Here is a 12625-nt window from a genome sequence, read left to right on the forward strand (position 1 = left end):
GCTCCCCCGGGAAAAGCTGCACAGCCGCCCTGGCCATTCCCTCTCAACGCCGGGAGCCGGAGAAGGGGTCAGAAAAGAACGCCCGGGCCTCGTACCGGCAGCTGCCCGCGACTCGCAGGGGAAGGCGACGTGCCGCGCGTCCCCTGCCCGTTCCGGCGGGGCGGGGCGTCCGTCCATCAGCGGCGGCCGCAGCCAATCAGCGTGGCGCGGCACCGCTCCTCGGGGCCGGCCCGCTGCAGGAAGCGGTCGGGGGCGGGTTGCGGGGCCGCGCGGGCCGGGCGGTGACGCGGCGCCTTTAAGAGGGGCCTCTTGGCGTGCCGCTCCCCCGCCCCTCACCGCCGCGCTTGGCCGCCATGGGCTCGCCGCCGCTCCCGCGGGCCTCCGCGCTGCTACTGACGGTGTCGCTGCTGCTGCTCACGGCCCCGGCGGGGCTGCGCGCCGCTCCGGAGGAAGAACCCGGCAGGAAAAAGGAGCCGCCGCCAGCGCCGGCGGCTCAGGGCGCTGACCCGCGGGCTGAGGTGAGGTGAGGCGGGGCCGGGCCGCGCCGCGCCGGCTGCCTGCACAATTCCGCCCCCCCCCCCCCGCCGTTCCCTGCCACTCTCCTCCTTCAGCCGGGCCGTGAGGGCGGGAGCGGCCCGGTCACCCCCCGCGGCAGCTCTCAGGCGGTGGGGTGGGCCCGGCCTGCGGGGCTCCTCACCTTTGTGAGGCCGTCGGACCCTTAAATTCCCCAGGGCCACCGGCCCTGCAGCTTTCCCTTTTTCTGCTAAAAGAGAGGAACTTAGATCCGACGTAAAAAATGGGCTAATGCGTTTTTTCACCAAACAAATATTCTTGTGCCCCGCTTGCTTGCGTGAGGGGGCGAACCGACCTCTCCAGGTCTTCTTCCCAGAAGCAGATGAAAGCAGGCTTTGTTGCGACTCAAAACCCACCTCAGTATCTAAGATTTATTTTTTTTGTGTTAAAAATTTTTTAAATGGTGTTCTTGGTTAGGGGATTCTAGTGCCGGGTGCTCACACAGAGGGATGGAAAATTATTAACATATGGCTTGATGTAGCATATAGAGCATGCCAGGTTTCAAATATCAAAACCAAAAATTTACAGCACTGCTGAAGGTGAAGGAGCTCTGGGAAGTCGCCGTGTATCATACAGAGCATGGAAACTTTTAAATATCAAAGCCAAAAAACTTACAGCACTGCAAAAAGTGGAATGCTTGGGAAGTCACCGTGTTAAAACACGTTGCAATCTGTTTCTGCCGGTGGATGTGCTGAAACAAGCTTTCTTCGTCATTTCTGGTCAAGCATGTGAACATCGACTTCCTTGTTTTGGGTCTTGCTTTTGACTGTAGCTATCTTCATCTCTGTAGAAGTGAACACTTCGGTGAGTAAGTGAGACTGGGAGTGTGCTGGTCTGGTTTGACTGCTGGAAAGTCTTAAAGCTGGTTCTCAATAAACAAAAAAAGCTGATGAAAATGTGCATAAAATTGTCATGTGGCTGAGGTGCAGAGATTCTGCAAGGGAAGAAACTGATCCTGGCAATTTTTGAAAGGACTTTGTATTTCTCCTAAGCTATCCTAGTCACCCAGTGTTAGTTTGAAGAGTTTAATTCTTAATATTTATATCAGAAAATTGCTTGTTTGGTCAAGATCATAAAGTAAATAGCTAGGGATCATAAAGACAGCAACATTAGAGCTGAACTAAAGCAGCTTTCCCCATGTTTTATTGTAATGGTGGTTCTCGTGTTCTGGTAATAGTGTGCATGGTGAAGTACTGTTTTCATAATCAGTGTGCAATCTGATCTTCTTGCTAAGTGCCTAACTAGCAATTTGAGGTAGGTGGCAGCCAGTAACTAGTTAATGATCATTAATGCTGCGTGAGAGGTTTATACTTAAAATGTCATGCTACGCAGTATGATATGACAGGAGAAATACAAGGCTCAGTACTTCTGCAAACTAACTATTCAAGCCTAATTAACTAGTGTTTTGTTTTGTTTTTTTCCCTGTCCTCTTACAGAAGGGGACCTCGCCAGTTGCTCCAGTTCACGTTGTCAATGATGAGTCAGCTGACAAGACTAATTTGGGCTTTATTCATGCATTTGTGGCTGCTATATCGGTCATCATAGTATCGGAACTGGGGGATAAGACCTTCTTCATTGCTGCCATCATGGCAATGCGGTACAACCGTTTGACTGTACTGGCTGGTGCTATGCTTGCCTTGGGACTGATGACATGTTTATCAGGTTAGCACTCTCTTCTTTTTGTTTCATCTCTTAAAACGTGCTGGGTACATATTTATCAATAAATCTTAATTGAAATTAAAATGAAGGTAGTATGTATATGCAGTTTTGTTTTGAGGATAGTGTGAAGGTTTTCCTGGGGACTATGGCTCAGATAGAATATTTAGGCTTTTACCTCTAATGAGGTGTTTGCGCTCCCTAGACCTCATTGTGAGTTTAAGAAAGAGGAAGGGGATTGGGAGCCTGAGCACTTTGATTTTTGGGCCACTAGTTTCATTTTTATGTTTAGCTCCTGTTAATTTAGCATGCCTAAAGGGAATGTGGGCGTGACTTCTCTTTTTCCTCCTAAGGTGAAAGATTCTTAATATGATGACGAATTTCCCTCGTCTGATTTGTATCCCTGTTATGTGTAGCTGTTTGGATTTGTGCTGGGAGCTGTGTAAGTGAAAGATGGCGTTCTGCCGCGATCCTTTGGGGTTGGGTGTTACTGACAGAGCCAAGAGCTGGGGCGGGAGTGAGGTGTCAGGTGGCATTTCAGGAACCTGTAGCTGTGGGTGCTTACCTAGCCACGATTGTAAAATGGAGCAGCCTTCAGGTATATCAGATAAATTTTGTTGTAGGTGTGCTCGTTTCTAACGATGACCATTTCAGAAATAATTGGAATAGTGCTTATTGGTTTATATATGCTGGAGACAGCTGATTAACTGCCTTCAGGCTTCTAGGCAAGTGTTTCTGTGAATGGTTTTTGGATGTGTAGCCATTGCTGTATATATTGCTGCAGTTATTATCGCAGTCTTGGAGCAGTTTCCATTTACACTGTGTGTAATGACAGCATTATACGAGGTTCTTTTATTACTCAATATAAGTCTTTGACGCTTCTTCCACTTCTGCACTGCTTGCTTCATGTAACGTTATTTAGTCCCGCAGGTGATGCACTATTCTGTAAATCTTGCCATCTGTTTTCTGCTGCCCATTACGGCTCTCACATTTTCTATACAAAGTCTTTCTTCAAATCTTTCCAGTTTAGAGGTTCCCAACTATTTCATCCTCTTCAGAAAGGAGCCTTTTTTCTTTTTTTTTTTTCCCCCCCGCCCTTGTTTTATACAAGCCGTGTCTGGAAATTTCTGGGGGTTTTGCCCACCTTGATTTCATGAAAACGTGCTCAGTTAAACTCACTCATTCCAAGTAATCACTGCTTGGGGTGTTTTTCCAAGCTGCGCTTAGGGACGGTTCTACCCGTATGACAAAATAAGCTGCCTTATCATTCTGATTATTTCTATGCTTGTATATGCAAGTAATGCTAAAAAAAAACTTTTTACGTAGTTTCTTGTATTGCTTTACTTCAGTATTTTCAGCCTTTAAAATGAATTTTAGTTTAACTCTTTTTATTTAGCTGTGCAACTAATACTGTTATTCATGTATGGCTGTGCCATGTTTTCTAGTATACAGCCTGATTAATTTTGGTCTCATAGTCTTAATTTTGGTAGTGGCAGTGCGGATTAATTTCCAGATTATGTAGTAACTTCTGAGAACATTTTTCAACTAAGACAGTGTGTGCGAGAAAACACACACAGTAATATGCTGCTTTTTAGCTAATTGCACGTGGAGTAAAACAGCAGTCTTGAGTGCATGGTCCAAGCAGCCTTGAATGTTAGGTGTGGAGTTTTAATTTCCTCTCACTTATACAAGCCTTTTTTGTCCAAAAATGCTAACTAGTCTTACTTTGTGAAGAAGCAAGTACTTTGTCCTGGATACATCTTTCTTCTTTGAGAACTGGTTTTGGCTTAGTTTGGTCGCTTTCGATACCTGTAAAAGTAGATGCACTGTGGAGGTAGCTTTTTGGTCTTCGAGTGGGATCAGTGCTTTTAAAATAAAGGAAGATCAAAGTTGGTATTGTTGTGTGTTTGTGGGGAGTGTGGGAGGGAAGGGAATAGTAAGGTGCAGGTATTTGCACTTGGTAAAAGAAGACAGACATGAATTCACACAGCTGGATGATTTGTGGGTATGTCTAGTAGATTTAACTTGTAGAAAATCTTATTCTGACTTTATCTGATAAATGATTGGAAAGAGATGCTACCCAACATATAGTCATATATAAAAAAGGAATTAACTGGTATGCACCGTGACCAATATAATGTGATTATGGATGATAGTTTCATGGCATGGTTGGAGAAAGGCAGGACTTGCATAGTCCTTGATGGGAAAGATAATGTTGCTTGGACTCGCTCTTGGGAATAGCAGCACATCAGCTTTGCCTGGTGTGCCCTGTCTGCGTGTGAATAGACTTCAGTCTCCGGTATGACCAATAACGGTTGGAGTTTCTAGAGTGTTGTTATCTTGGAAAAAAAAACAAAAACAAAAACAAAAAACCACCAAACCAAATTATATAAAACTAACAAAAGACGCAATATTTATTTATCTGTGGATATTTGAATTGCAGACTTTGCTAGTGAGCATTTCTTAGATATGGGAAAAAAAATTGTGATCCTCATGCTTATTTTTTTAAATGATGCATTTGTTTTCTTTACAGTTTTATTTGGCTATGCCACCACAGTTATTCCTCGTGTGTACACATACTATGTGTCAACGGCACTGTTTGCAATTTTTGGCATCCGAATGCTTCGGGAAGGCTTGAAAATGAGTCCAGATGAGGGTCAGGAAGAGCTGGAGGAAGTTCAAGCAGAAATTAAAAAAAAAGATGAGGAAGTAAGTCATACTTTCTGTGAATTATGGCTGATGAAATAGTTACAGCTGTGAAGCTGCAGAATGGCACTGTCATGTTTGAGGTGTTCAGCACTGTCTGTGATTGATAATCTGACACAGAAAATGTGTGGTAAATGGGACAGAAGTGGCCCCTGGAGGCTGTTTCAACAGGTGATTCCAGTTCTGTGGCACAGATGACTTCTCAGGAGAAGAGGGGCTTTCTCTATAGAGTCTTTTTTTAAATTTTTTTATTTAATGCATTACTAGCAGAGAGGACATCAACAGTTTACTCTTGACTCTTATTTCTCTTTATGGTCAGGCAGAATAATGCTGAGGTTTGTAGTGTTGTAGCAAAAGTCTCTGTTATAATTTTCTAAATATACTGGTCCACTTCTAAGGAATAGTGTGGAGTATTTATCTTATTTCTTTCAAGATTTTTTCTCCATTAATTTTATGGAATCCTAATTTGAGAGCCACCACTTGGGAAGACAGGGATCCCTGCTTTAAAAATAGGAGGAAATTTGTGGTTAGAAACCAGATGTCATTCCTGAAACTGCTGTGTAAGTGCAAGCAGTACAAGATGGACAAGAAGTGGAGGTTGGAAGTGATTACAAGTATATATATGTGTGTACATGTACACATACATATGTGTCTGCATATACATAGCTTGTTGTTTAAAATGGTGTCTAATATAAATAATACATTGATAATACAGCAGTCAGTGGCTAATAACATTCCAGATACTAAAAGGCTAGCTTTACAGTTTCAGTATTTCATTTGAGTTGTTTAGATGACATTTCTAATCTTATGGTTCTTTTTTCTTTCTGTTGTCCTCCACAGCTTCAGAGAACTAAACTGTTAAATGGGCCAGGAGATGTGGAATCAGGGCCTGGCACCACTATACCTCAGAAGAAGTGGCTACATTTTATTTCTCCTATCTTTGTTCAAGCTTTTACTTTAACGTTTTTAGCAGAATGGGGTGATCGTTCCCAATTAACAACCATAGTCTTGGCTGCCAGAGAGGTGAGTGTTGCAGAATGCCCAGTGTTCTTTTGCCCTCTTTGGGTTGCCTGCAGAGACATGGGAAAGACAAAATACTCTTGCAGGAGGTATTGCATTCACACCTGCTGCCTTGCTGTGCCTTACTTAGTGTTACAGCTGTGCCGAGACCTGAATAGAGGCACTGAAGCTCTGTGTAGCATTAAAACTATTGTTACATGATTGGGACTGCACAGGCATTTCTGGAAATAGTTGGTTTATATCATGCAGCTGAACACAATTGTTTTTTGATAGTGTTCAGAGATGTTACAGAACAGATGTTTCTTTGATCTGTGTAGTCATACAGTTTTAACACAGTAGCTTTAAAAAGAGACCTTCATCCCAGAAAAATTAAAGCTGTTAGATAACTCTTTTTAAAAATCTAAGTGAATATGGTACAGTGTATGGAACTAAAATAAACTCTAAACTGCTCTGCAGTAAGTAATACTGTAAATGAAATTGTATTCAACATAATTGGAATGTGTATAACTATATTATATTTAAAGGAAAATTAAGGCTTATAGTCAACCTTTTAATAAACATAAGTAGCTTGCCGGTGCTCTTTCATGCATTGAGATAATTTACATTTTTTTCCCTAGGACTCCTGCTTCTTTCAGTGCACTTTCAGACCTTCCCTAGGGATAAATCAGGGCTGTGTAATGAAGGAGGTTATAATCTGTAGGAACCTCTTGTCTTTATTACAGTGCAAGGAAGGTGCTTAGAGCTAACAAGGCAGGGAACAGCAGGAGGAGAGGATGATCTCATGGTTCAGGCAGTTATATGCCATCTTGGAAAATGAGGAATCATTACTGCCTCTGCCCAAGTTTTTATATGGTGCTTGGCAAGTTGCTTAAGCCCATCTTTTCACAGGTGGTTGCTGACTTCTGGTTTGCATTTTCTGAGTGTCCCATTAGGAAGTGTCCATCAGACTCTGTGGTCTGGTTTGTGAAGTGCTGAGCATTGCAGCTGAAGACTGGGATGTTGTGCCTTTAGCATACGTAGTGTTTGTATAAGTGCTACAAAAACAAATACTCAAAAAATGAATCTAAGATCTTGGCTTTCACAATCAGTGAATGATTATGATCTGGATCTTTTTTTATTTTACCTGTGGGATTGTTTTATACCCCTTTGTTTCATAATATATTCAGATAAATCCTTGTATGTGAAGTACTGAGATACATAGCCAGGAGCATTACAGAAATGCTTATGAGGAAAGAAATTATCTTTATATGGGGATTTGAGCAGTGTGGTAAGTCAGCTGTGACCATACATTCTTCAGTGAAAGAAAACAAAATGCTACGTGACTGTTCATTGAGTGACTAGTGTCCATAATGTCACAACAAACAAGCAGGGCTCCTTTGGAGGAAAAAAAAAAGGGTGATAATTTGGCTGTGTTGGTGTACATACCACAGGAACGAATGTCTTCATGAACCTAGTCCCAACAACAGTCCTTAAGAACTTGATTTTACACCTTAATAGTTTACTGTGTGTGAGAATTGTTCATCCGTTTAAGGAAATGGAAAAGGAAACTAGCCTGGCTTTGCCTCAGCTGCTGTGTCTAAGCACTTCTGCCCCTGGAGATGCTATGCTGAGGGAAGCTGTCCTATCTTGTTCCCTTCCAGGGACAGCCCTAAGGAATGGGGTGGGGGGTGAGATCCACCCTCTGCAATGGGGGCTGTACAGGTCACTGCTAACATCAGGAAAACAGGGATTTCCAGGAACTTTGGGTCCTGATCCTGGAGGAAAGTGTGTTCTGCTGGCACAGCCCTGCTTCTGACAGAATCACAGAATCAATCAGGTTGGAAGAGACCTCTGGGATCGAGTCCAACCATTGCCCTGACACCACCCTGTCAACTAGACCGTGGCACTAAGTGCCATGTCCAGTCTTTTCTTAAACACATCCAGAGATGGTGACTCAACCACCTCCCTGGGCAGCCCATTCCAATGTGTAATGACCCTTTCTGAGAAGAAATTCTTCCTAACGTCCAACCTGAACCTCCCCTGGTGAAGCTTGAGGCTATGTCCTCTTGTCCTATCGCTAGTTGCCCGGGAGAAGAGGCCAACTCCCACTTCACTACAACCTCCCTTCAGGTAGTTGTAGACTGCAATAAGGTCACCTCTGAGCCTCCTCTTCTCCAGGCTAAACAACCCCAGCTCCCTCAGCCGTTCCTTGTAGGTCAGACCCTCCAGACCCTTCACCAGCTTGGTCGCCCTCCTCTGGACTCGCTCCAACACCTCAACATCTTTCTTGAAGTGCGGGGCCCAGAACTGGACACAGTACTCAAGGTGCGGCCTCACCAGTGCCGAGTACAGAGGGACGATCACTTCCGTAGACCGGCTGGCTACACTGTTCCTAATAGAGGCCAGGATGCCATTGGCCTTCTTGGCCACCTGGGCACACTGCTGGCTCATGTTTAGCCGGCTGTCGATCAGCACCCCCAGGTCTCTTTCCGCTGGGCCGCTTTCTAACCACTCTTCCCCCAGCCTGTAGCGCTGCATGGGGTTGTTGTGGCCAAAGTGTAAGACCCGGCACTTGTTCTTGTTGAACCTCATGCCATTGGTCTCAGCCCATCTATCTAACCTGTCCAGATCCCTCTGTAGGGCCTTCCTACCCTCCAGCAGATCGACACTCCCACCCAGCTTGGTGTCATCTGCAAATTTACTGATGGTGCACTCAATCCCTACGTCTAGGTCATCTATAAAGATATTGAACAGCACCGGCCCCAGAACTGAGCCCTGGGGAACACCGCTAGTGACCGGCCGCCAGTTGGACTTTGCCCCATTCACCACCACTCTCTGGGCTCGGCCATCCAGCCAGTTTTTAACCCATTGAAGAGTCCACCCATCCAAGCCCCAGGCAGCCAGTTTGTCCAGGAGGATGCTGTGGGAGACAGTGTCGAATGCCTTACTGAAGTCTAGATAGACTACATCCACAGCCCTGCCCTCATCTACTAAGCGGGTCACTTGGTTATAGAAGGAGACCAGGCTGGTCAAGCAGGACCTGTCTTTCATGAATCCATGTTGGCTGGCCCCGATGCCCCGATTGTCCTGCATGTGCCATGTAATGACACTCAGGATGATCTGTTCCATCACCTTGCCTGGCACCGAGGTCAGGCTGACAGGCCTATAGTTCCCTGGATGACCTGCACTTCTTGGTGGTTTCCTACCTGTCCTCTGCTTGGTGCTCGCCACCTTTTCTCACTGGCTTGTGGATTTAGTTCTTTTGGCCAGTCAGTGTTGTCTTTTCTTTGTACCATATCATTTCTTAGACAGTTTTGCTGTTTGCCTGTTAGAGATTTCATGCATTCCTCATGAGACAGCAGCAGCTGTTTTTTAGCTCTCGGAGGTGAAAGTCTCACTTAGAGATGTGCAGGGGGCTCAACTCTACTTTCCCTCATTCATCTTTGTACAGCTGAGAGTCATGCTCCTACCTTGCCTTTGTTATCGGTCATTAAAAGATTGTTTTCTGTTTTATGAAGTGTTCAATACGTATGCTGCTCTCAACTGTGTCATTTGTAAGTAGATCTGAAAAACTTCTTTATATAGTAGAGTTCACGTATTGAGTAGCTGCTTGTTATGCAGTGATGTGAAAGCTGTCATTGACAATAAACTTTGAAAACAGTTTATTATCCTCTGGACTTAAATTCTTCCATACTTCCCTGTTTGGATGATTTGAGGGGGGCAGAGTGTAGAGCTGGTGAAGCTGGACAAAGGAGTCAAAATTTAGCTGCTGAAAGCTTTCATTTGCAGTTCATGGCTTTATTTTTCTCTTTCTTTATAATTAGGTTGGTGTTCTTCCAGCTGATACACATTGTGTTTCTCAACAGCTGCCACCTTCCCTCTAGAGGTTGCTTCATTGTTTAAGTACAGCAGAGAGATTTGTGGATCTATATTTAACGACTTGAAGATGCTTCTTGGTTGAAACATGCCATATGCTCCTATATGAGTCAGGTTTAGATTTAAGTCTGTGTCAATAGCTGACGTACGCTGTTACTGGTCTTGAAGGCAGTGATGGATAGCAGAGCAAACACCAGAGAGTATCCCCATGCTTGACAGTGTGCAGCCAGGGAATCAAGGCATTGCTCCTTCATGGCAAGAGGTTGTCATAGGACTAGTGGGTTTTCAGCTGTGCTGATGTTTCCCTTCTGTATTTTTTCCTCAGGACCCCTATGGTGTGGCGGTAGGAGGAACAGTGGGACATTGCCTGTGCACTGGTTTAGCAGTTATTGGAGGGAGAATGATAGCACAAAAAATTTCTGTTAGGACTGGTAAGTGAAAACTCACTCCAACCAAAAAAATGCATTAATGTTGGTAATGGTGGTGGTGTCAACGACTACGTGCTTGGGAACAGTGTTTCTCAAAACTTTTGGAAAACCCAAAACTTTATTTTTTTTCGAGTCTGTGTCTTCAGTCCCGCCTACCACCCAGCCCCGTAGTCAGCTGCCCTTGAGGGGGGTGACCCTGTGCTGTTCTGTCCTGCCAGGCAGAGTCTGAGCGTGTGCCACTGCCCCATGCGGGGTGCTTCGAAGTGGTCTGGCCTTAATTGAACTTAACGGTTTACTGACTCTGGGTATGGTAGCTCCAGGTTTAGAGATGGACACAGGTGAGGCATGTTTTGCCTCACTATTAGCTGGCTTGTAGGAGACCAGAGGAAGGAAATACAGCATTTTGAATAGTCGGTATGTATTGTTGGACAGTGGATAACAGAAATTCTGTTGCAATTCTGAGTGCTGACCTTCAGGTGAGCAAAAGAACTGCATACTTAGATGTTATGCCAGCCATATAAAAGCTGTAGAAGCTACTCTGTGTATAGCATAAATGCGTGTTTTATAATACCTCCTGTCTGTAACAGGAAGGACCAGTAAGGTTTCATTGGCTTGTTTTTCCTTGGATCAGGTTGCAGCTTGCTTCAACTGTCAATCCTGTGATGTAGTGAGATTTCTTGCTCCCAGGAAGGATTCTGTGAAGCTGCTTCCCATAGATGTTCATTCAGAATATTTGCTCTGTAGTTGCAGAGGTTGTAAAAAAACAACTTCACTGCAAAAAGTGAAATGTGTATTCTGTTGTGTTTGTTTGCCAAGGAAACTGGTGATGAAGTGCTAATGTAACAATGATTTAATATGCTACTCATAAGCTCAGTGTGGATCTTTGGCCACAAGAGCAGTGGTTAGGTTAGACCAAAGATCCATCTAGCCTGTTAGTTTGTTTAGAGAAGAGGAGGAGAACGTACACAGTGGTGATTTCCCAGAATGCTGTCCCAGCCTCTAGCAGATTGTGGCCATTGCAAGCAGTTAATGTTTTTGATACTGTCTCTTTCAGTATTACCTAATATATTACCTAAACTGTGCCAAAAGTGCTAAATAGTATGTCACTCTTAACTGATGGCTTGCTCCAGCATTAGAGTATTTTATCTTATTTTCCCCCATACAGCCAAATACTCAACAGCAAGTGTGAACCTCAGTTTTATACTAGCTGAAGTAATAATACAAAGGTTCCTTCTGAGGACCAGAATATATTCCTTGTGGATGCAGTTAGACAGTGGGATGGCATGTGGGCATCCTGACACTGAGCTAGAAGCAATGTCCACTGTTTGCAGCATAAATTTTGAAGTAAGGTTATTTGGGAATCAGACATTAAAAAAAAAAAAAAAAAAAATCTCTAATGTGTCTTGGAAGAACTTGCAGTATCTAATTTCTTTTTGGTTTGTGTTTTCTTTTCAGTGACAATCATAGGAGGCGTTGTCTTCTTAGCATTTGCATTTTCTGCACTATTTATAAGTCCAGACTCTGGTTTTTAAAATTTTTCATCACTGCAAAAGAACAAGGAGTGGAAGCATCAAGCAGCTATCCTTGTGCATTTTTGTATATAATGTACAGAATTGTAGTTAAACAAGCACTGAGGATGAGACACTGAACTTTTTATAGCGAATGATTCATGGGACTGACGCATTTATGGACAGCTTCTGCAGCGGAGATCTGCTTGTTATCTGGTTTGTTTATTCTGCGGTGCCTGCTCCCGTGGTGGGATTTGCGTGGTTTCCTTGCTTGCTGGACCTGACTTGGCTGAGTTTTGAGGATCTGCTCTTGTATATATTGAGGCTTCCTCTCTTCTCCCTCTGTTACACATGGCCACCTTTGCTGCTTCTTCAAGAGCTGATTCTTAAGGCTACTCGAAGCAGACCGTGTCTTGTTCCATGTTGCTCAACAGAAGGTGTTAAGGAGAAAACTGCTGGCTCCCACCTCCAAGGACTTCGGTTCCAGGGTGCGCCCGAGGCTGGATAGTCTAAGCAACAAGAAACCTGGGAGCAGTTCCTATACCATTGAGTGGCTGAGCCACCAACAGAGAATTTTATAAACTTAATTTAGAGGGAAAACTTCTTAATCAGGGATTTTTATCAAGAAATTGATGTGTGGTGATTAACAACCTACTGTGTTCAATATGCAATCTGTCTGGAGCTACTATTATTTGACTTTTTTTTTTTTTAAAATTTCGAAACATAAAGTATAAAGGAAGTAATAAAGTGGTCCAACTTAACAAGTTCCATTCCCAGGATTGAACAGTAAAGGAATTCTTAGATTTAGATGTGTTCCTATTTTTCTTTTTAAGAATAGAAATGTAATCTGGAAGGTATTAATAAAACATAGTGTCTCCA

The 12625-nt window shown here is 43.9% G+C and overlaps 1 protein-coding gene across 1 annotated transcript; it reads left to right on the forward strand.

Annotated features, from left to right (window-relative positions):
* The first annotated feature begins 282 nt into the window (after positions 1-282).
* On the forward strand, positions 283-12625 carry TMEM165 (transmembrane protein 165). Its single transcript, XM_068403697.1, has 6 exons — positions 283-518; positions 2010-2235; positions 4763-4938; positions 5776-5958; positions 10136-10241; positions 11694-12625. The coding sequence occupies exons 1-6, from the start codon at positions 354-356 to the stop codon at positions 11768-11770; spliced, it is 933 nt and encodes a 310-aa protein (XP_068259798.1). The 5' UTR covers positions 283-353; the 3' UTR covers positions 11771-12625.

This window comes from Nyctibius grandis, chromosome 6 (assembly GCF_013368605.1).
Source record: "Nyctibius grandis isolate bNycGra1 chromosome 6, bNycGra1.pri, whole genome shotgun sequence".
Taxonomy (NCBI): domain Eukaryota; kingdom Metazoa; phylum Chordata; class Aves; order Nyctibiiformes; family Nyctibiidae; genus Nyctibius; species Nyctibius grandis.